This window comes from Pieris brassicae, chromosome 11, assembly GCF_905147105.1.
Source record: "Pieris brassicae chromosome 11, ilPieBrab1.1, whole genome shotgun sequence".
NCBI classification, from domain to species: domain Eukaryota; kingdom Metazoa; phylum Arthropoda; class Insecta; order Lepidoptera; family Pieridae; genus Pieris; species Pieris brassicae.
Genome location: NC_059675.1, coordinates 13,709,973 through 13,735,125, shown reverse-complemented (window position 1 = coordinate 13,735,125; position 25,153 = coordinate 13,709,973). Strand labels below are relative to the sequence as shown.

At 32.9% G+C, this 25,153-nt stretch overlaps 3 protein-coding genes across 7 annotated transcripts; 2 read left to right on the top strand and 1 right to left on the bottom strand.

Annotated features, from left to right (window-relative positions):
* Window positions 1-680: 680 nt before the first annotated feature.
* Window positions 681-9,486, top strand: LOC123716562 (neurochondrin homolog). Of its 5 annotated transcripts, XM_045672363.1 has the most exons (5): window positions 683-895; window positions 4,146-4,320; window positions 5,062-5,146; window positions 6,332-6,554; window positions 7,355-9,486. In XM_045672363.1, exons 1-5 carry the CDS (start codon window positions 794-796, stop codon window positions 7,520-7,522), a joined length of 753 nt encoding a protein of 250 aa, XP_045528319.1. In that variant the 5' UTR covers window positions 683-793; the 3' UTR covers window positions 7,523-9,486. The 5 variants fall into 5 exon arrangements, 3 of the variants coding, with proteins under 3 accessions (XP_045528320.1, XP_045528319.1, XP_045528318.1); XM_045672364.1 differs by lacking the exon at window positions 7,355-9,486 and having other exon boundaries at window positions 681-895; window positions 5,887-6,475; XR_006754574.1 differs by lacking the exons at window positions 683-895; window positions 7,355-9,486 and adding an exon at window positions 5,887-5,983 and having other exon boundaries at window positions 4,265-4,320; window positions 6,332-6,472.
* Window positions 9,487-9,495: 9 nt separating this feature from the next.
* LOC123716563 (39S ribosomal protein L11, mitochondrial) lies at window positions 9,496-10,714 on the bottom strand. The gene is made up of 4 exons (XM_045672366.1): window positions 10,405-10,714; window positions 10,145-10,334; window positions 9,770-9,936; window positions 9,496-9,656 (listed from the first exon to the last, which is right to left on the bottom strand). The coding sequence occupies exons 1-4, from the start codon at window positions 10,537-10,539 to the stop codon at window positions 9,558-9,560; spliced, it is 591 nt and encodes a 196-aa protein (XP_045528322.1). The 5' UTR covers window positions 10,540-10,714; the 3' UTR covers window positions 9,496-9,557.
* A 419-nt stretch (window positions 10,715-11,133) lies between these two features.
* Window positions 11,134-24,215, top strand: LOC123716300 (N-terminal kinase-like protein). Its single transcript, XM_045671968.1, has 13 exons — window positions 11,134-11,696; window positions 11,797-12,026; window positions 13,329-13,505; window positions 14,072-14,300; window positions 14,875-15,018; window positions 15,575-15,756; window positions 16,656-16,884; window positions 17,417-17,504; window positions 18,632-18,793; window positions 20,590-20,730; window positions 21,153-21,268; window positions 21,470-21,668; window positions 22,410-24,215. Exons 1-13 carry the CDS (start codon window positions 11,319-11,321, stop codon window positions 22,556-22,558), a joined length of 2,424 nt encoding a protein of 807 aa, XP_045527924.1. The 5' UTR covers window positions 11,134-11,318; the 3' UTR covers window positions 22,559-24,215.
* Window positions 24,216-25,153: the final 938 nt, after the last annotated feature.

Here is a 25,153-nt window from a genome sequence, read left to right as displayed (position 1 = left end):
GACGAAGTACATATTTTGCGTAAAATCGACTTTATGAATCGGATCTCAAAGTTCTTTATGAAATAGTCTACACAACGACGAAGATATTATCCTCCAAACAACGTTGATAAAAGAATTTCTCTGTTCAGCGTTCATGAAACGACGTGTCCCTTCGTCGTAACTCATCCCAGTCGGCATATTACTTTTATATAATGCAGACCATAATATCGTAAAACATTCTCTAGAGAATATTCATTAATAGTAATAAGTATGAAATATGCTATCCATGCAATATATTGATAAAGGTTCTGCAATCGCTTAAAATACGGGTACAACTATAAAAACAGCCTTGTGTTCCGTTTAATCTGGCTACCCCACCCAGAATATACGAAAATATAATTATTTTATACTTTATTTGCTTATTATTAATTATACTCGACAAGTATTATACATACGCCGCTATTTAAAATACATTACAACTCGATATGAATAGTAAATGATGTGATATAGATTTTCCTACTTTTAACAATCACCATTAAAGGCACATACAAAAAAAAATGATCGACTCGTCTTATAAATATAGGTTCAAAATAATAAAGGAATCTGTGCTACTAAATACTATATCTATGTGTCCACCACCAATAAGAAACCTACATTGACATAGACAATTGACAGTTTGATATTAGTGTGTTTACCATTGTAGCCTGTGGTGCTAGTGATCTTTGACATTACATTACAAATTTACTATAATTAATCTTTTTCGTTTAAGTTTTGACGCATCGCTGAAAAATATTTTTTCGTTTTGTAAAATAATATGGATGGTGTTTATGAAGGCAATTATGTATCTGCCATATTTTTTGATTTAGATAACACTTTAATACAAACTAGAAAAGGAGACTCAAAAGCTTGCAATAAGGTGAGTTCTTTATTTGCCTAAGTTGACATCGCATTAGCGCACTGCGCTGTCATCGCCATTTGCCAATACTAAAATCCTTATTACGTCGTACTGAATTTGAACATCGTTAATGTTTCGTAGCTTGCACCCGCATGGTGAATGCTTACGCTCCAGTATTATATAAATAGAACTTTCAAAGTTGGAGAACGCGAGCTCAACGTCCAGATTTAGATATTTTGAAAGAGAAGTCGTGCTATTAATAAACGTGATGTGAACAGTGTTCAAATGAATCAACATCTCTGTTCAGTAGAGCTAGATCATTTGCCTTTTGTGAGCGCTTAGTGTTTTAATCAAAATGGGGGAGATATCGGAATCAATTAAAAAATGCATAGCTATTCTTAAAGCAGCTCAAAGTGATACTGAGAAATTCGCCGCGCTATTCATGGTTACGAAACTAGTAAAAGGAAAAGACTGCAATACTACAGCAAAGAAGGTGTTATTTGAAGCAATTGGGTTTAAATTCCTCAAGAAGCTTTTAACTGGAACAAATGCGCAAGATGACTGTCCCCCATCAGTATACAAATCAGTTGCCCTTTCAATACTTACATGCTTTTGCGTTGAACCAGAACTTGCAACACATCCTGAAATGCTGGCTAATGTACCAGTTTTTCTTGATATAGTACAGACATCTGACAATGATGATTATGATGACAACCTCATAATTGTTAGTGAAGCTTATACATGCCTACAGTGTATTGCAGAACATGAAGCTGGACAAAAAGCTTTAATCGAAGTAGGTGCAATTACTAAAATGTCAGAAATTTACTCACACCAAAGTTTTCAGACTGATGAAGCCCTAAATATTTTAGTTAAACTAGTGAGTCGTTATGGCCCTGAAGCATGGGGTAATGACCCTAAACCTTTTCATGCCTTAGTCAACAAGATTGCTCTTGATTTTGCTACAGATCAGTCTGAGAGAAAATTTGAGTTGGCAACCATTTTAAGTGCACTGTTATACAGTTGCAATAAAGACACTGTATTACCAGGATCATCAGATGAGACTTGGCCTCAAAGTATCTACAAAGCTTTACATGATGTATTGACCAGCAAAATAGGAAAAAATCAAAGAGATCCTGCATTGAAATTAGCTGCTAATATCATTGATTTATTAGGCATTGAGTGGACATTCAATGATGAAGAAAACCCAAAAAAATTCTTCCTTTTACTTCTACAACTTTGTGCAATAGAGATAAGAATGCAGCTTGAAGACAGAAGTTTTAAACAAGCTTTTGCCAATGCAGATTTAGTAACTGCTTGCTTTTTAGTTCTTGAATCTTCTATTAATTACATGGCCTCAGATCAATTGGATTTGGAACAGAAAGAAAAACAGTCTGTCTATACAAGCCTGAAAGGTGCTTTTAATGCTGTTGTTTCAATACTTACTAAAGTCTCTAATGACAAAAACCGTGACAAACTTCCTGATGCTGAAAAGGTATTTGTGTGTGCAATGGTACGTGTATTAGTGGCCTGGCTAGCTCAAGAAACAACTGCAATGAGAGATCAAGTTTATAACCTACTTCCATTCATGTTTTCCCTTGCCAATGATTCGTTCCACGCCTACAGAGCTCGAAAACTAGCGGAAAAAAATAAATCTGAAGGAGAAGCCATGAACACTGATGTAAGCTTGATGGGCCAGATAGATTTATTGCGTTTAATGCTACCAGCACTTTGTCATCTGGTTGTAGAGGACAAAGCTAGGGATATCACATTAAATTTAAAGGAGGAAGACATATTGTATGAAGCGATGAACTTTCACTGGTCTATAGTTCACTACAAAAAACCGCCAATACCAAAATCTGAAAGACTAAAGGCAAAGAAACCTGAACCTGAATTAGAACCTCAGGTATTGGAAGATATGAAAGATTCAAGAGCAGCTATGGTCAGCCTATGCAATATTTTCATGAATCTCACTGTACTAGCTCCTAAAGTTGTTGAAGAAAGCATGCTGTTTAATACTTTATTAAAATTCATTTTTAATAATTTACCGGAACTGAAAAGTATCCCTGAAAATCTCGTTTTACATGGACACTTGGCAGTATTAGGATTATTGTTACTAAAGCAACAAGGTGCTAGTAAAGTGAAGAAAAATGACTTTTCTATTTGTCGCTATATACAGTCAAGTATACGGTTTCTATGGGATGCCTACATGGTTGATGAATCAAATGACCCTACTGCTCTTGTTGTATCAATGACCTATAAAGAAAATTGGGGAGAAATTGCTGACCTATGGTTTTTGGGAATGCAAACGCTAAGTGGTGTGTTGACCATTGTACCATGGATATCTGAGTTTGCCATTGAAAGTGGATGGGCTGAAGGCATAGCAGAAATGCTTGCAAAAGTAAAGGTTGGTACACTGGCACCAAACATTAAATCAGCGTTTGAGGATTTCCTTTGCCGTTTAGTCGACTCAAATGAGAATGCAAAAACAGTTTTAAAGAAAGGTGGTGCTTTGAAAATGTGCAGAAGCCACAGAATGATGGATCTTGGAAAAAAGTTGTTTGGAGATTAAGAGCACAATATTTGTAACCTGATATATAATATGTCAACTAACTAAACTGTTAAAGTGTTAATTGAACTATAAAACTAAAATGTTGTCACTGTTTTAACTTGATTTTTATAAATATAACAATAAAATACTTTTTGGATCTTTTTACTATTAAAACCTTATTTTATTATATTAAACACCTATTAGTTAAAAGTATGTAATATAGGTATCCTCTTACATGCCATTGCAGTGCCAACAGGCAGGTGAATGACATGAACTGAACAGTACAATGAACTCTGCTATTTATGCACTTCACAAAATGATACTTCCTTAACTCTAAAATTAACACATGGTATCCCCATTCCAAAGACTGCCTTTGTTTATCATGTGTTATACTTTTAAACAACAAAATAAAAATAGCCTTAATTTGGTACTAATACATCATATTTTGGTAATGCAGTCATCGGGATCTATGGGATTTCAGGAGGAGCATTTAATGTGTTAAAATATGATTACTATTCTAAATTACGCAAAAATTTGTCAAAATAATTTAAGCATGAAGGAGCAATAAATATGTATTCACTACTACTAAGATATTTTATAATTTGTTTATCGCCTCGTATTTAAACACGTTCAGGCCTGATAAGTACTAAAGAGAGTAAACGTCAAAATAGTTTATAAATTGAATATCGTGAAAAACTGCAACAATCGATATTGTTTCTTCAGTTGGTGGAAATTTTACATAACGAGTATGGAGTCCCTCATGACGTTGCAACAGAGAGCGGTGCAAACTTCCTACGCGCCTTCCGCGCGAGGCCTGACGATGAAACCTACGCAATACACGAGTGGCCGGCGCATCTTTGGCGTAATTGCTTGCCGAAAAACTATAGACACATTGCCAGTAAGTATATATATATATATATATGCATATACTAAATACCATATTGATAGCGTTAAATTGCATTAAAAAATTAATTGATTCTAAAATATCTTATACATATCACGCATTTATATCGTTCTTTTAGTTATGTATGTCTTTCGTCAAAATTTGAGGGTCCTTTGGGTAAAATTCAATCGAAATCCTGACATTTGTCAGGTCTATCTTAAAGACTAAAAAGCTTGACTGAATGCACTCATTAGCTGATGTCAAACGTAGTCAAATTTTCCATAAACTGAACCTAAAGGCATTTCAATAGCTCATTAGTTTTGGAAGGAAGTACCTATCATTTTAGCTGCGTAATTTGGCATCATGCCGAGAATGTCAGCTAATATAGCAGTTTAATAGACCGTCCGACGTGACTTTCAATGTTGCTTTCTACGCTTTAGTTTTTTAAAACAGAAAAAAAAATGTATTCTCATCTAAAGCACGAAACTGATTTTCAAGAAGCAATCAATTCAGAAGTCCTTGCTTAACGATTTTGGTTATTAACTGTTTACCTTGAACGTCTTAACCCTTTGGTTTGTATATGCCTGGAAATAATATTACAATTGCCACCTTGAACATTAGGAATTGCATAAAAAGAAATATTTTTCTCGCATTGTATCTTTAGATAGATAGATAGATTGGAGAGAATATTACCTCGTCTATAAATTTTGCCTTTTTTTTTCATTATTTCTTGTAAATGTACTATAATTGTTTCAGAAAATATATCAGCCGAATGGTTGAAATTACGTTTTAAATATTTAGCTCTGACTGCTGATGTGATACACCTTTTGGAATCGTTAAGGTATGGTCTAAATGTCATTTGTGTTTTAATTATGTTATGCAGAAATATTAACGGAAAGCTGAATAAAAATATTTCTTCATGATGTAAATTATGTCAGTTTCTTTGTATAGTACTTTTCTCATCGCATTTCATATTTAAAGAAATTGACAAAATTGCACTGGAATTGTTCCAAGTACCAATAATGTCTAAATGTAAAATGTATATCTAAATATGCAATAGAGCTAGAAAAACTTTGGACAATTTCGTTGCTGTGCATGGTCTTATGTGGTTGATACAAAATTCATAATAATATTCATTTGGCAAATTCATGGCCCCACAAACTGCACGCCACATAAAACTGTGTATGGTTATTTGTTGCATAGTCTGCGCGTAAGGAGGACCACCGTGGATTTAAGGTCGCAGAAGTGCTAAATTATCTTTTTTAGTTATGTTGGCAACACTATTACGTCATTATAGTTCAACACTAATCTTGATAGTTGAATAAAAACAAAAGTATATGTCTTTTGAGAATTAAACGACGCGTAGAAAATAAGATTCATATTGGTTCGCATAACTGCCTCGAGGGTTCTCTTTTCGCAGTCTCATCCGAGTTGTTAAATGTCATTTGAAGTCAACGCCAACTTCTTGTTGAGGTATGGATATTGTTAAAAATTTTCTTACGTCAATAGTTGAAATCTACCTCTGCAAGATTGGGTTGGCTTTGAGCGCATGTTGTTAATTAATTACTTGTTTTTCAACAGTTCAGTTGTTGCTCAACGAGTGACATAGTGGGCGACGCGTGCCCAACACTTAGGTTTGAATTATATTTGTAAAGTTAAATGAGGATACGCCAAGAAGGTAAAGCCCATTGCCTCAGAAATTTTACTTTACTATAGAGATAATTTATTTACAGAAAAATATAAAAATAATGTATTTTTTTACTTTAGTATTTCTTTATAGACAGATTATCTCTATAGATATAAATATAAGGAGTGTTCTGTTGACGAAGTATTGTTTTTCAATATTAAACAACACAGCACAACTAGTATTAAGAACTTAAAATGCTGATAAAAAAAATCTTGCATTTACTTTTCCTTTGCATGGTTTTCACGCAAAAGTATGTGCAAGGTGTACCTGTTATATTTGCTGAGTTTCAGCATTGTTTTCGACGCGAAATAACGAAAAAGTGGGTGATGAATGACACAGGGAGGATTATCTTCTCGGTCTGATCACAAACGGGCCATCACGAGCCCAGTGGCAGAAGATTGAGAAGCTGGGACTCCGCAAGTACTTCGACTGTGTGCTGGTCTCCGGGGACCTGCCCTGGGAGAAACCAGACCAGAACATCTTTCTGGAGGCCTGCAAGTTGCTCAGCGTCGAACCTCGACACTGCATTATGGTTGGGGATAAACTCGAAACTGATATACAGGTAAATTATATATGATGGATGATGTAGACGTTTTTTTATTAATCTATCTAGAAATTTCACGTTTTTCCACAATATTTGTCTAAGCTTGTGATAGCGACATCTGTCTGCGTTAATATGAAGCACGGGGATTTTTAATATTGTCTTTGGTATATGCCAGTACTTCACATTAAATAAATAAAACTTCTATAAGTTCAATTCAATAGACAATTCGTTTAGTGCTTTTGTGATGAAAAGTTACAATATATTCTATATTGATACAATTTTAATTGAGTGTCTTATCTCACTGCAAACTATTTCATAATTACCCCAGATTTATATTTTGTATAAGTGCCAAGACATTTTTAGACTTCCTTTATAAATATCCTATAAAAAAGTAGGGCTACAATCTCTAAATCTTGATCCCAGATCTATTTTGTGATACCATATTTTCTTAATAGGCATATAGGCGATTAGTCTTTCGTTTAGACGCTTTTCACGATGTTATCTTCACCGACCGAGCGAGTCTGAGTAAATTGAATAAAAAGTCCATTAGTGCACAGCACGTCCTGGGGATTGAGGCATACTCAAACCGCTTTATTCTATTATATATATATATATTTTAACGAGTATATTAAATCATGGTATAGAGCGGATCCTCAAATATACAAACACAAAACACGCAAGAAAAAGTGACTTTGTTTGACACTCTAGTCTAATTTAGACTTTGTTTGGCTAATTAAAGTATAGGCAATATTATACTTAATTTTTCTAATACTTGCTGTTATATTCTTGTTCTGTATAGCATATAATATATATTATAGGGTGGAAAGCAAGCAGATTTGCTGAGCACAGTGTGGATTCCACTGCACAAAGATGACTCGGAATCTGATCTCCCAGATTTCACTATACAAAATGTAACAGAGTTACCGGATGTCTTGCCAAATTCTCCAAAGCTCAAACGTTCAGTTAGTAATATCGCTGTTTGTTAATTTTACTTTATAAAGCTTCACTTAGAAGCAAAAAAAAAATATTTGCTTAGTTGGTTTTAAGTTTTATGGTCGTGCTTAATTTACACCATACTGTCTAATTAATGTCTTCAGTAGCTCTGTCTCTTTTTATCATGGTTTATAAATAATTGGGCAGAAAGAGACAAAGTAACTAAAGTGTAGTTTAAAGAATGTAATAAGATTGATTTAATTATTTCACAATAAGGTGATTTATGTAGTTACTTATAGCATAGTTGAGTGAGTCCTACATTTAGTATGAATTATTTATATGGTCTGTGGGTTGTGTCAAAAAGCATAAAGAATAGAAGGTAATACCAGGTCATATAACTTTTACTAAACACAATAGTATTTTTTTTTTAATTTCTGTGGATTTTTTACATTAGGTGTTGTAACTCTTTTAAAACGCACATTTGGCATTTGTTAAAGCTTAATATTACTCCTAGGCTCTATTTCCAAAATGCAATTTTTTTCCGTACCTTATAACTATGTATTAATTATCTATTGAATATAGAGGATATTTGACACACGGTTTTTTATAAACCTTTACTTGGGTTTTTGAACCTAAAGGTGACATTTAATTAGCTGTTTAATGGATATTTTAAGTGTTAATTTAGGGTGTAGTGATTGCTGAATGAAAAATAAATCAAATCAATATAGCAGTAATATTATTTTTATAGCTGTTCATATTTATGTTTTTACATAATAGACAGTAATGCAATGTAATTAAAAGTACCTTTTGGGAAAATGATAATATAAGCTTTTCTAATACCAGTTACCGAATAGTTCCTTTTTACACTTAAGTTAAATATTGTCTATAGAAATGTAAATGCATCCCATAATCTATATTCAAAGTACAAAGCCGATAGTACAAAATCAGCTAAAAATATACCAAGGCTTTACTATCAATCATTATTTATCCATCTGATTGCTAGAACTTGTGATTTTATGAAACTTACGTGGACACCAGACCAACACCAACCTGGTGTCTATTGAAACCTTGTCAAAAACATAATTAGCATTTATAAAATAACAATCATCTAGCATTACAAGCACACCAAACCATAAAGAAAATTCCTGAGCCTACATTCTGAGTAACAAAATATATGGAAAAATTCATAAAAATTGTTCCAGAGGCCTGGAAAGTGTACTTAATATTTATTGAATCACTTCATTTTTCATTGGTAATAATGTAAACTCTAGATATCAACAAATAAGCTTTAATCTCTGGAATACTTATTTCCAGATGTTTTAATGTGTACTTGTAAGAATTATATTGTTTTTATAGATCTGTATAGACTGTAATTGTGATATTATTGTAATACTTTGACCTCTGATGTGCTACAATTTAGTTAAACATAAAAATCTATTTTTGAGCATTCTAGAGGTTAGTGTTGTCTTTAAAGAGTTTATAACATAGCTTGTATGTTAGTTTTAATTAGTTTTGAGTAATAGTCAAATGCCCCCTTGTTCATAAAATCTGACTAATTGCACTGTTTAGCTGAATTTAGTATGCCAAGATGAAAAGAGGCATATTTACTTGAGTAAAAACAGTGTCATTGAAGTTTTTTTATGAATATGGAAGTTATTTAATATCTGGTTGCATAATGGGTTTTTAATCTTATAAACTGGATTTAGAATAGATTTTAAATGTGAATACTCTCCACCTCTCATTGACAAGATAACTGAAAATGACCTAATTTATAACCTTTAAATGATACCATGTTTAATTTAGGACCTTTTATTCTGAATTTCCATTAATATATATAATATGCTGCAATTTGACATGTACTGCTATCAGTAATATTCACTACAGACTTTCCTCAATGTGATGGAAACAAGTATTACATTATTTTCTCAAGAAACTGTTTTATTTTACTTCCTTTTATTATGTAATGAAAAATAGATTACGGCTACAGCATAATTTTTTTAAGAGTACTTTAAATAAAACAAAATAATCACACTATTCACCTATATGATTTATGACTTTTAATGCTAAAACTAAATAACAGTTGTGTAACTAAGCTGTTCGCAACATTTTTGCTTCTCGTTTTTCCTGCAATTGTTTCTTCTGCTCTTCTATTATTGCTTTCCTATCATTTAAAAATTCTCCATATTCCTAAAAGAAATAAATTATTTTAGATTCAATGCCAAAATTAATTTGGGTAGTTAAAATACTTATATATATTATTACTAAATAATGAAGGTATGTGTTACTATATAATTTATTACCTTGGGATCTAATTCTCTTACAACCTCTATTCCACAAGTTCTTGCTTGTGACAACAACATCACACAAATTTCTTTCAATGACCTCCATTCAAGTGGAGGGTCTTGTGATTTAATTTTGGCTATTTCATAAATGTGTTTTATTGTTATTTTTCCACATGTTTCCCTGACTGAAAAAATATTTTAATGAATATACTAAACCAGACTTTTTTATATTTTAACATTACACCTAAGATTTATAATTGTAGCTTAAAGGACATACACTAATTAATTCTAATACTATTTACATGCAGTAGTTCCATCAGAGCAAAAATATAAAAAACAACTTGAAATCATAAATTTCCTTATTTTTGCCAATCTGCATAACTAACTTCTTACCAGGCTCCATTGCACCACGGGTTGTACCAGCAGCTTGTTTTAAAAAATATGATGAAGGTGGTTGGTGTATAACCAGCTGATAAGATCTATCGGGATTTACTTTAACTCGAACTGGTAATGGAATTCCAGGCTTTATGTTAGCGGTACGTTCATTGAAATCTTTGCAAAAGGCAGCAATGTTGATATTCCGCTAAAACAAATATGACATATAAAACAAAATTTATATGATGACATATAAAAAATATTCTAAATGTACCAACCTGACCTAGCATCGGGCCAAGCGGAGGACCCGCTGCAGCCATTCCAGCAGGAACATTAGTTCGTAATTTGGATGAATGATCTATCTTATCAGCAACTTTTTTCATAGATTTCAAACGTGCAACTGACTTAGACATCTTGGCAGTTATTGATTTTTCAAAAGTAACGAATATAAACTAATAGACAAAATAGTAAGTATTTGATTTGCCTAATTATTATTTATTAAATAACCTCTCATTTTTCATAACAAATAGGTTACACAGTATAAAGTACACTATCAGCAGCCGGCAGCGGGCCATCTAGGAGCTGTTGCTGCAAGTGTTAATTGTCAAAAAATTAACATTCTAATATTATTATGATGATGGTGATAATTTATTATTACTTTTTTACGATTTTTTGCCTTCCGGTCAGGTTAAAACTTAAAGCTATTAGACCATACCTTTTTATATGTACGTATTAATTTTGAGTGCTCAGCTTCTTTTATTTTCATAAATTACTCTATTTTCAATTAATATAAAATTACAAGATATACAATTAAAAAGACAAAACAGTATCCCGGCTGGGATAAATACTATGCGAATAACATTTAGAATTAGTCCCATCACGTGACTTCCATACACATTCACACCTATGGCAAAATAACTTTGGCTAAGGTCCCTGGGTAGATTTGGTATTGTCAAATATGTAAATTGTCATAGTTATTTGCAAAAATCTGTTGTCGTAAACTATACATCGTATTTTGTGAAAAAATAAATGTGTATTGTACAGAATCTAATAAGATTTGTTATTTTATAAAGCAATTTTGATTAAATTGTGCTCCTAAGTTAAATTTTTGTTTTAAAAAATGTATATGATTAATTTTTAATGATACTACTTCATATATGCACAATTACAACTGTTTAATAAATCCTACAATATGTGGTCGTTTTTCTCTCGGGATCCAACAAAAGACTTTCCTTATGAGGTAGGAGATCCTATACCTGGTCTTGAAGACAAAAGTGTTTGGATCCTACACAAAGGAAAGAAGAGAGGAACACAAGATGAAGTGTCTATATTTTTATTTGATGTTCAAAAACATTCTGAAACCCTATTTGATATTGCAAAAGCTTCCTTGAAACGTCTAAAGACTATAAGGCATCCAAGCTTGTTACATTATTTAGATAGTTGTGAAACTGAAAAGTTTTTATATGTTGCAACAGAGTATGTAAAACCATTAGCTAAGCATACAGATGATATGAAATTGGAGGGACAACAACGTGAATTATTTCTGGCCTGGGGTATATTTCAAATTACTGTAAGTTTTCCTTTATATTATTTATTACCTTTTTTAAATTGTATCCCTAAATTCTGTACATGTTATCCATTCAATATTTAATAACATATATAATTTTCAGAGAGCCTTATCATTTTTCAACAATGATGGCAATATGAAACATAACAATGTTTGTTTATATTCAATATTTGTGACTGCTGCGGAGGAATGGAAACTAGGAGGTTTTGAATTTATAACAACCCATGGACAAGAAGGTGCTAATATCATCCCAATAAAAATTATACCTACTCTTGAAATCTATGATCCACCTGAAAAAAAAGATCCAACCAAACTAAAGTCTGTAACAAAATGGTAAGAAAATATTTATTAAAAAATAATTATAAAAAAATATATAAAAGTGTTCTATAAATACAAATGCTAAATTGTAACACATTTCCTGTTAATTCAAGCTGATTAAAATAATCAGGTCACTAATTTAGTGCTGCTTAATATTATTGAACAAAGTATGTTAGATTATGTATGTCTTAATATTAGGTCCTTACATATGAAATTGGCGTATTTCTTACCGGCCACTTTAATTACGATGTTCTCCTCTTTGGTAAGGAATTCCAAATTCAAATTTGTACAGCTATTTACTCATGTATTTGTGCTTCGATGACCGTCATTCATTTGTTTTGTTCTTCTGTTTTTTTGTTTGCGTCACTCATTTTACAAAATGGAAAACTGAAAGTATCGCATTATTTACGAGTACGAGTTCCGCCGTGGCACTAGTGCTGCGAAAACGACTTGAAGGGTGAAAGAAAACACAGTTCGTTTTTAGTTCCAACGTTTTCGTTCTGGAAATTTCGACCGACCTGGAGTTGATAATGAAGTATTGAAGGCTATTGTGGAAGCGGATCCATCACAAACCACGTCCGAGTTAGCTGCAGGCTGCGGTGTTAGTGATAAAACTGTTTTAATTCACTTGAAGCAAATTGGCCAACCAAATCCTGGCCGAAGCGAAAATTAACCCCAAAAAAGTTACTTGTAAGCGTTTGGTGGGCTAGTGCCGGTATTGTTCATTGCAGTTTTCTCAAATCTGGCCAGACTATTACGGCAGACGTCTATTGTCAGCAATTGCAAACCATGATGGAAAAGATAGCGGCTAAACAACCTAGGCTGGTCAATCGCTCCACGCCACTGCTACTTCACGACAACGCTAGACCACACACTGCACAACAGACGGCTACCAAATTAGAAGAGCTTCAATTGGAATGTCTAAGACATCCTCCGACTCCCCGGACCTTGCTCCAACAGATTACCATTTTTTTCGAAATTTGGAAAACTTAATTCTGATGGGGCAGTCTAAATCGCCTTCACAGATTTTATTGATTCCCGTCCGACTGGTTTTTTTAGTAAAGGGATCAATGAACTACCTATGAGATGGCAAAAGTGCATAGAAAACAATGGTTCATACTTTGATTAATTAAATATATTATATTTAAAAATATTCGACTTTTTGTTCCTCCCATACAAAACGCCAATTTCATATGTAAGGACATAATATATTAGCATTAACATTAACATTAAATTTAATGAAATTCTAAAACACATGTTGTGCATGCTTGCACCATGTTTAAGAATATTTCATCGAATATTATTTTTTACTTATAGTTCAACAGATATGTGGGGGCTGGGCTGTCTCATTTGGGAAGCATATAATGGACCACTAAAAAATCAACCTTCTCTAAAAACTGTGGACAAAATACCTAAGCAACTGTGCACTTTATACTGTGAGTTAGTTAGTGCTAATCCAGCTTCAAGACCAAATCCTGCTGATATTATTACAAGGTAAATTATTACGTTTTGTTTTTTTACTATCTAAGATAGGATGAAACAACTAATAACCTGTGTTGAGCGGTGTAAGCCTAGTAACTAAAGCAAATTTTGTCTGTTTATTACTCACGCAGAAATAAAAATCTATTGGTGTTTATATCTTTGCCATTAGTACTAGCTAGGAGAGAGAAGACAAACATGAGAAAGTTGCCATGTCTATTACTTGTCTCGATGACATAGTAGAAAGCTGATCACCTAATTGCTATAGAGGCAGGCCATTCCTATGAAAATTGTGAAAATGATCAAAGATACAAATTCAATCTCACACATGCCCTGGCAGTCACGAGGAATGCCCGTGTTCTAAGGCTGGCTACCCTATCAGTTTCACTTTAGGTTTAGCATGAACTATGTATGTGTCTGTTAAACATGCTGTGTTTATTCTGGATCTTTCTCTGACTAATGTAGTCAGTACACATGCTTACTTGTATTGAAAACTTTGTTTACTAATAAATAATCATAACATTATAAGGTTCAATTGTAATTTATAACATATATAAATACTGAGGTTATATTTTTTTTAGATGTCGTAAATTGGGTGGTTTCTTTAAAAATGACCTTATAGATACAATGTTATTCTTAGAAGAGATACAAATCAAAGACAAGGCCGAAAAGGGGAAGTTTTTTTCAACCTTGAGCAGTCATTTAGATAATTTTCCGGAGGCTGTGTGTATTCATAAGATATTGCCTCAGTTAATGACTTCCTTCCATTATGGGGATTCTGGATCTGCTGTTTTGGCACCTATGTTTAAGGTTAGTTAATTACTTACTTTTTTTTTATTTTTGACAACCTGACTAAAGTATATTGAATAAAGTATAACAATGGTATATAATAATTTAATATTTCATTCTACACTTTAAGATTTTTATGCAAATAAACTTACTACACTTAAATGGAAATAAATGTGTCTGACAGAAATGATGGATTATGAATAATATCTGAATATAATTAACTTCTTGATTAAAATCTCTAACCTATTAGGTTTTTACATTAACAAACAATAGATGTGATAAAAATTACTTCATATATTGAATATACCAGTACAGCACAGACAATACCAGATAATTATTAACATAAGGAAAAGGTTAAGAATTATGTATATATATAATACATATATGAGGGTAAAACTTGCTGAGTTTCTTGCCCGTTCTTCTCAGGACAAGGCCTCCTGGTAGTTGTAGTTGCAAATAGATGGCGTAGTCTTGCTCTTTCGAGAAGTTTGTAAACGTTTTTGACATTCTAAGCTAAGCTAAGCTAAGCATGAGCTAAGACGCATCTAAACTGAACAAACGTATTTTGATTCATTGATTAATCATGTTTTTGCAGTTGGGTAAATTACTAGAGGATGCTGAGTATCAAAAACAAATAGTACCGTGTGTTGTGAAATTGTTTGCCTCAAATGACAGAACTACCAGGTCTAGGCTACTTCAACAACTTGATCAATTTATTATGCACCTACAAAATTCTACCGTAAGTATATCCCTCTCAATATTTACAGCTAACTAATTGACTTATAAGTGTTTGTAAGCAATAATGTGTCTCTATTATAGTATATATAAGCTTTCATGGGCCTGGAAGACTAGCCCAGTTTATTCTGAATATATAAGGAAACAATAGATCTAGTTCAAATATGATTTTGATTTATATAGAGCCCTAAATTTATATAGAGTAATCTTTTTTATATGTATAATTTATCTCTAAATTTTTAATTAATTTGGTTCATGTAAATTGAAAATTGTTTCGAATTTTCTACCCTTTCTCTGGCAAAGTGAGGTTTATATAGCAATCCATTGTATTCTCGTAACAATGTATTAAAATTATTATAGGCGCGAGTTCCTAGTCGAGACTGAGCGAGAATTTTAATCTCCGTAGATTACAATTGAAAAATTTTCCACCTTAATTATCAATCAAGTCAATCTAATTAACAAAATAGCATAAATTTCAACACAACATGCAACGTGATTGGTGCATCATTCTAATAGAATCGCCCAGGTGTTAGTTTACACAACGATCTCGAAACTTTCAGGTCAATGACCAAATCTTCCCACAAGTGATGCATGGATTTTTGGACACAAATGCCGTAATCCGCGAACAGACTGTAAAATCAATAGTACATCTTGCACCGAAATTGAACTACAATAATTTGAATGTTGAAGTCCTGAGACACTTTGCAAGGCTTCAATCGAAAGACGATCAGGGTGGTATAAGGTATGTAGATTTTTCATATTACATATAGATTGGCATTATATATGAATAAGAAATGTTGGCCTGAAGCCACTTCAGCGTGCGACACTCATTGCTGAGGTAGCATCGTGAGGCAATATATCATATATCTCAATATATCAAAATAATACTCAAAGAAAATGTCACCATTTTATAGACCCTCCATATACCCTGTATTAGGTCTGTAGTGCCATTGGATTATTATTATTCCTGTCACAATTATGGGCAATACTTACTGCATGTAAAACTCAATATTGTGAATGTGTCCATATCTATATATCATTCAACAGTGCGTGTGTATGTCACTGAGCTCCTTTAAAACGGCTGGACCGATTTGATTTTTTTTTGTATGCGTGTGGGTAGCGCCCTGGATGATTTAGATTCACAAATCATATCTGATCTGCATTCATACTTTGTTTTATATCCTTATCGCTTGAAATATCATGCAAGACAACGTCTGTTGGAACCACTCTTGATTATTATTATTTATCAACCGAAACGATGATGTTAATAGATATTAAGCCTAGTTCATTAAAAGCAGTAGTGAAAGTTTTGTTTACCTTCTGAAGATTTTACTTTCATTAGAATTAATAGAAAAAAGTTCAAATAAGAGTTATCTTTAACAGAAAAAGTACCGACACATTTATAACAGTTCAAACAAATTTGTATTACTCAAAACTTGGCGATTAAAAAGAGTGACGGAGAGTGTCTTGCCAGTCCTTCTTGTCCGTTCTACGCCCTTAACTTGCGAACTGGTAGTAAATGTACATTTAAAATCGATTTATCATCTTTTCTGTTGACGTTCATAAGTGTAACCTAAATGAATAAAGTTATTTTGAGAGTTTCAACGTAAATGGTTTTCACTCAATTAATATAATTTTCAGAACGAACACAACAGTATGCCTAGGCAAAATAGCGGCCCACCTTCACCCGCAAATACGTCAGAAGGTGCTCGTATCCGCGTTCGTTCGTGCTACGCGCGACTCGTTCCCGCCCGCACGACAAGCGGGCGTACTAGCGTTGGCCGCCACGCAACAGTACTTTTTGCTATCCGAAGTCGCTAATCGAGTGTTGCCAGCGTTATGTCCACTTACGGCCGATCCGGAGAAACAGGTATTTACAAGATATTGCCATTTACAAAAAAATATGAACGCAACTATTTAATTACTCGTTGCTTAACATTATAGAGGAAATGTTTGTTTGATTTTTTTATATTTTAAAGACAATCAACGCACTTACAAAATAACTTTTATTGGTATTTTTGAAGTGAAACTTCTTTAGGCGAATGAGGGTAAGATTTTACGGATTAAACGAAGAAAAGGGAAAGAGCGATTGAGACCGATCGAGAGAGAGTGAGAAAGGCAGATCGAGAAAAACTACACGCTATTGGTTGATGTATTAGTTTATTTATTTATATTATCATTAGCACGTATACAATGTGTATATAGATATACAAATACATGGAGTTATCATATACTGGTACATAATCATCTATTGGGGTTTTTACCTTAGTAATAATTAATATAAAAGAAGTTTCACTTCTGACATGTGTACGTTGTACGCACGGACTTTTTACTAAAATAAATATTTAGCCAAAGCAGGGACTATACGCTTGTATATATATATAAATAATGTTCAATTTCAGGTGCGAGATGCAGCCTTTAGAACTATCAAAGGCTTTTTGGGTAAACTGGAGAAAGTATCTGAAGATCCCAGTTTGAAAGAAGGAATGGGTTAGTAGATAATATTAATACATAAGAAATTAATTCAAAAATTGTTGCTATATAGGGGGTTTCCATCCCTTAAGGGTTTATTTTCTACAGTTGTATATAATCAACAATTAATTTTTGTAATCGTTAAATAGAAGGTAGATCTTGGCGTGTAGAAGACTCTGGAACATTTATTTATTTTTTATATAGGTTGAAAGGGGTACTATATACCCAGAATGGGATCAGATACAGCACATCAAAGATGCCCTCGGGGTGGCTTTCGCATTCTACCGATACCGATATACTGGAGCCTATTTAATAAATAAAATTTGCAGTTAGGCTTTGGAATTCACTTCCCGTCCCTATTCGCTTAGCTCCTTCTTAATCTTCCTTTAAATTCCTTCTGTACAAACATTACCTGTCCACATCGTATCCCCAACTTTCGTACTAACTACTAACTGATGTGAGACTGATATTAAATTATCGTGATTTATGTGTCTTTTTACTTTCTATCTTTAATATTTTATTCCTGTTTAGTTTTTGTTTTAATAACTGTGTATTACATGTATTTTGCACTACTTGCCTAACTTATTTAATACATTTTTTTTTTCTTTACTCACAGTGGTTGCCTGGAAGAGATCGCTCGAAAGCGATAAGGCGGCCAGTTGCCCACCTTTTTATTTAATTATTATTATTGTAGTGTAACGAAGTGTTAATAAATAAAAGAACGGAAGAGAGACACAAACGTGGAGTTTCATATAAACACTGAAACGACTAGGATCGGGGTTACATGAATGCGTAAATTTGGGAATACATACTCCAGAATATCGGAAGTCGCGGCCAAATAGCAGAGGAACTGAAATTCCAGGACGTATTCACAAGCGGAAACAGATGGACCTAAAACCTTAAGTGTACTTTAGTGGACTTTTATACACAACGGACCAACTACGCGTCTAAGTGCGGAAATTGAGTCCACCCCTTTAGTGTAGGCAAGTAGGTGATCATCCAAGTACATGACACACGCCGACTTTTCGGGTCTAAGGCAAACCGTTTTTTTCAGGATTTTTCCTTCTCTATGACCTCAGGGATGTGTGACCATCACTGCTGGACTGTTATTGGTAACAATGTATATATAAAATTAAAATTTCCAGAGGCGGACGTACACACGGCGACACCTAGTCTCAGTAACGCGGCGGCTACTTGGGCCGGGTGGGCGGTGACCGCAGTGACAGCCAAATTTTACCGCTCTCACTCTGATACAGCTAAAGTCCAGCATCCAGTTAAATCTACACTATCGAAGCCGGGTTCGCTAGGTATGTAGCTGTTATATATGTAAATAATAAATTAAAATGCGTTTAAAAAGAGAATTAAAATGCGTTTAAAAAGAGAATTAAAATGCGATTAAAAAGTGAATTAAAATGCGATTAAAATGGGATTAATAAGAATTAAAATGCGATTAAAAAGAGAATTAAAATGCGATTAAAAAGAGAATTAAAATGCGATTAAAAAGTGAATTAAAATGCGATTAAAAAGATAATTAAAATGCGATTAAAAAGAGAATTAAAATGCGATTAAAAAGAGAATTAAAATGCGATTAAAAAGTGAATTAAAATGCGATTAAAAAGAGAATTAAAATGCGATTAAAATGCGATTAAAAAGTGAATTAAAATGCGATTAAAATGGGATTAATAAGAATTAAAATGCGATTAAAAAGAGAATTAAAATGCGATTAAAAAGAGAATTAAAATGCGATTAAAAAGAGAATTAAAATGCGTTTAAAAAGAGAATTAAAATGCGATTAAAAGTGAATTAAAATGCGATTAAAATGGGATTAATAAGAATTAAAATGCGATTAAAAAGAGAATTAAAATGCGATTAAAAAGAGAATTAAAATGCGATTAAAAAGTGAACTAAAATGCGATTAAAAAGAGAATTAAAATGCGATTAAAAAGAGAATTAAAATGCGATTAAAAAGAGAATTAAAATGCGATTAAAAAGAGAATTAAAATGCGATTAAAAAGTGAACTAAAATGCGATTAAAAAGAGAATTAAAATGCGATTAAAAAGTGAACTAAAATGCGATTAAAAAGAGAATTAAAATGCGATTAAAAAGTGAACTAAAATGCGATTAAAAAGAGAATTAAAATGCGATTAAAAAGTGAACTAAAATGCGATTAAAAAGAGAATTAAAATGGGATTAAAAAGTGAATTAAAATGCGATTAAAAAGAACTGGTACTATATGTACATTTAGAATCAATTTTACATCTTTTCACGTTGACGTTCATAAGTGTATTTGTAAGTGTGTTTGTAAATTCGTCGTGTGTCGATATGTAGCGGCTTTTTTTTTTTACTTTTCCGGTAAAATGTTCTAAAAAGCATTTTGTGCAGTTATACAGAGTTCCGGTGGTGTAATTCAAATAAAAAAATCGTCGAAGTTACTCATGTTGTGCAACAAACAACTAAACTCGAAAGGAGAAACAAATATCCGTTCTATTAATATATTTTATACACATTTATTTATTAAAGTTTACCACATCATATAATCCACAGTATATGATCCAAGCTATCTTTTATAAAGTATATGATAATTGTGGAAAACATAAATGTTACAAAAAATAGAAAAAAATTGTAAAAAAGCGGATTAGGTATCAGACAGCCCAGTACTGCTCTGAATCACTTAAAATCTTAAAAGAGCTTACCAATTCTTAAATGGCCGGCAACGCACTCGCGAGCCCTTTGGCATTGAGAGTGTCCAGGCTCTTATCACATAGCATCAGATGCACCCTGGTCTATAAAAAAATCAAGCTCTGGATAAGTAGTATTTATTCTTTCTGTTATATAAAATTTTCGTGTCACAATGTTCGTTCCCATACTCCTCCGAAACGGCTCGACCGATACTTATGAATTTTTTAATGCATATTCAGTAAGTCTGAGAATCGGCTACTATCTTTATTTCAAACCCCTAAGTGATAAGGGACATTCATCCCAAATTTTACTTTTTTGACAAAAATAAATGTTTTTTTATTTTTTTATGATGCGTCATACAAAAATACATATAACCCAGAATTTTCACCCCTATTATTTTTAACATTAAGACATTTATTTCAGAACAACCATCCTCAAGCAGCATGTCAACGACGACGTCATCGGTGACATCGATGACGTCACTGGAACACAGCGAGTCTGCGTCCGACTACGACCCTGAACACTGGGACATGACGGCCTGGGGCGAGATCGACTCCAGCGCAGGTATGTGAACTTAAAAAGATTAAGCTCAAAGTCCAATTTTTATGTGTTTGTACATACAAAAACACAAATAAATCTTCATTCTTGGTCATTTTTATAATTAACTTAAAATTCGTATGTTTCGTCAAGAGTAAAACATAGTCTCTAAGACATATATTTTAAATTTAAAATTTACAATATTTAAAAAAAAATTGAACATAATTAAATAAAAAGGAGGGCAACTGACGGCCTTATCGCTTTCGAGCGATCTCTTCCAGGCAACCATTGTGAGTAAAGAAAAAATGTATTAAATATATATATGTTAAGAAATATTCTCTCATACGCAGATATGATGTTTAAGTGTGTATTGTTGATTCCTTGATGATGATGAAAAAATGTTTTAGTTCCAAATTTTAATACAGTTGAAATTATATTGTCCACTACAGCCACAACGGGTGGTAGTGGAAAGTCAGGCGCCAGCAGTACAGGCGGAGGTGGCCTAGCTGCCCTCTGTGAGGACGAATGGGACAATGAAGAGTGGGGTCAGATACAGGAGCATCCAGTGAGTTTCTAATGCATTAACTGTTTGTGTTTGAGGTTAAATTCGGTCAAATTTAACCTCTTTATTAACTGAACATGTACATTTACTAAAGCGAAATTTTTGAAACATTTTTTTTTTTAAATTTATTATATTCACTTAACCAAATAAATCATAAAATCCAATTCCCCAATTATTCGACTAGCATTTTGGAATTTTTCAAAGGCAGCTGAAGCAGAACTAGCAAGTCCATCGGAGACATGGAATAACTCGGAATGGACTCAACCTATGCAAAGTGCGAACGCAACGTTCGTACGCAATACGTCGCGACTCGAACATAAGCCGACAGCGCATCAGAACAGCAATGACTCGCTCGGCGGTTGGGAAGATGGCGAGTTCGAACCCATTGAAGAAAATGTTGACGGTGGGTACCATAAATAATCTTAAATTTGTTGTTTGAACGTGGTTTGCAAACGCGATTACAACACAATCGGCTATTTAAAATTTATAAGTGGATTACTAATTAACATTTGAGGGCCTAGTGGCGTGCGCGTGCGACTCGCTGCTGTTTTTGTCTGCACATTTCATACTCCGTCGATGACGAAAAACATCGTGAGGAAATCCTCATTTCGCAAATCGAAAAATTTGTCTCCGATAGAAGACTGATTACCTACTTGTCTATGACATAATAATGATCTATGAAACGAATGCAATCTTTAGTGAATTAGCGCCATTCGATTATTATTTTATTAATTAATTAGCTTACATACACATGAATTAAATAACTATAAATCATAATAAAAACCCAAATTAAGAGTGTTATATTGAAGTGTTTGGTAAAAAAAAAATTATTGCATTATCAACGCACATATGAAGAAGACATATCTGAGATTACGTCTTTCTATTCAAATAGGCTTTGATAAAATGATTTTTGTGAGAAACGTTTACCTAACTTAAATATTTTTTTAAATGTTTTATTATTAGGCTTTGCAGCTTAATTATAGAGGGAAATTTGCAAGAGGTAATTGTGCCAATGTCCCTTAAACCCCATTAAAATTACACTTGTGCCATACTACCATTATTTGGCCAATTAGTTACAAATTTATATAAGTTTCCACTCGAAACGAATATTTTTAGGTTCCATATCATTTTTTTATTATTATAGAAAACAACGCATCGAAAATGGACGAAATGCGTCGCAAACGCGAAGAAAGGAAAGTGCAACGTCAACGGGAAATGGAAGCCCGACGTAACGCGAGAGGACAAGGGCCGATGAAGCTTGGGACCAAATTGTCTGCGCCTGCGCCGTTCTAGCCGCCGGATGACACGTGCACTATGGGTAAAAAGTGGTATTGACAGCAATACAGGCTACTATGAGATCTGTGTATGTAACTCATACAAAATATATAAAATTTTGTAAATCTTCCAGCAAACCAGCTCAAATTACGTGCAAAACTAAGATTTTTTCAGATTTTCTTAGTATTTTGAACAAAGTTGTTCAATTCGCAATCTTGTTACAGATATATCAATGACAAGCGATGTCAAACTTGTTGTCTATTTTAACTTTGACAGTTTTGACTGTGCTCAAGAATCAAAGACGGTTCTAGAACTTCTTTCGGGAATTTGTAAATTTAAAACGAACCTGTGCCATTACTTAATCTAAACCATTTTTGTATAGATTTTGATTGATAATAATCTATTAAAGGCTATATTTATTTCACTGGCAACAATATTGACTAGTATATTTTAACGTAAGACCATAGACACTGATGGAATTTTGTGGCTAGTGACTAACTCTATTGTTCTGTGGCATATGATTGTAATGATGTAAGGATATTATTTTGCCGGATTGATTGCTTTTTTTCTACGGTTAAACCCACGTTTAAGTAATGACAGCAGACTCCTTGCGTATGAAATTAGTTATTTAACCTTAAGAGTAAAATTCAGTAGCGAGGCTTAAGGCTAAATTGTCATACTTACGTCAAAATCGTTTTTTTTAAATATACGCGCCTCATGTATCTTTCGCCTGTCAAACGGGGAATGGTTTTGACGGATAGAACTTCTGTATTCAAAATATGATTACTTTTTACAATCTATGGTCAGTAATCGGATTCATAGTATTGTCTTTTGTTAAAATAGCTTTAACACTTTTTGAACGGATTAAAGCGATGTATTATTATTAAAAACTTATAATTATTTAGATAATTCTAAATTTTAAACCGTGACCACGCACGCTGAAAAGCACGCGAAACGTCAGAAAAAAAAGTGTTTTTCTTAATCGGATTCATTTGAATATCGGTTTTCAATCTTTTTATTTACAGAAGTTTATAATTTAAATCAAAATTAGACTAATTATGATTGACAAATCGTATTATCGTCTTTTGATCTAAATCTTATCAGTTACAGTATCTTATCTTTCCCTTTTATTATCACAAATGCTTTATAGTATTAAATTAACTATTATCTATATCTTTACATTTATATATGTATATGTGAATATAAGAATTTGATTATATATCTGGTATACGGATGAGCAAAACGTCTTGAGAGTGACCATGTCAGCAAGCATTAAACAAAAAGATTTTTATTATTTATTAATGATTTTGAAAGCGTTCAAGTAAAATGTGTCTTGTCTAGCGTCTTGTAAAACGTTACGATGCGTTACGGGGGCGTGTTGGGATTTGCTTTACGCGTGCTTGATTTCAGCGACTTTTAAGTAATTTACCACACATTATTGTGATATTTAGGTAAAAATTGTCACTTTGGGGTGGGGCATACAGAAAAATGGCGCGATACATGAGGGTTTAGGGGACAAAAATTGCTTAGTACTTAAACGCTCCCTAACGCGCTATTACTATTCACAAGAGTTAAAAGTAAAAAAGTATCTTGCATTGGTGCATGTCTATATATATAAATGATATCTATATAAAGTTGTGTGTTAAATAATGTATTAACACACATTATTATTTATCGTTAATATTTTGCATTGTATTATAAAATAGACACAGACTATCTAGTCAACTTATTTTTTAAATGGCAACTTCTGTTAGCTTTATTATGTATATGTATATTTATTTAAAAATAAAAATCTAAAATGAGTTTATTAAACAAAAAATGCGTGTCGTAATCTATAAATGATAATTATTGTTAATAATAAACCTACATAATACTTTACTTTGATAACCTAGAGCGTCAATTGAACAGTTATAATTTTAAATTCAATTAAGTCAAATTTGAGGTTAGAAGTAGAGAGAACTACTTAGTTTATTCCAAAATGCTAGTAGTACTACATTTAAGTAATTGCAACGGTCCATTTAAGCACGCTTTACGGCTGAATTTTTTTGCTTTCAAGAAATAAAATACACAGATTCTTTGCTGTCTATAACGCTAATGTAAAGACTTTATTGGTTTCATTTTTTTATCGTTGGTAACTAAGGTATCTTTAGTCCACGTAATAAGGAAGATAAGATACACGCAAAATGTTAACACAATATCTAAATGGTTTGAGTTTAAAATGAAAACATTCTGTATTACAAGCAATGGTGCAAGTAATGTGCCCAACTAGACATATAGCCGGTACTCTGTAATCAGCTCAAATATTGAGAACTACATCGAAATTCCATACAAAAACGTTTGGATCGCTCTTTTAAATTACAGGGTTACCAGTTGTTTTTTTCGTAATATGAATGTTCGATGTCTGATGGTAATTAGGGATCAAGCTGTTAACTAAAGCACCGGGTATGGAGCTCAAGTGAGACTAGAGGCCACTAGGGCTTATTATTATATCAAATAGACTTTCCAGTTTTTAAAATCGGATATAATTAGAAATATTCGCCGCTTATGTACATAACATTGTAGCAATTTGTAATGAATTTTACTTAACCGTTAAATTCTTTGGGTAGGCGTCTA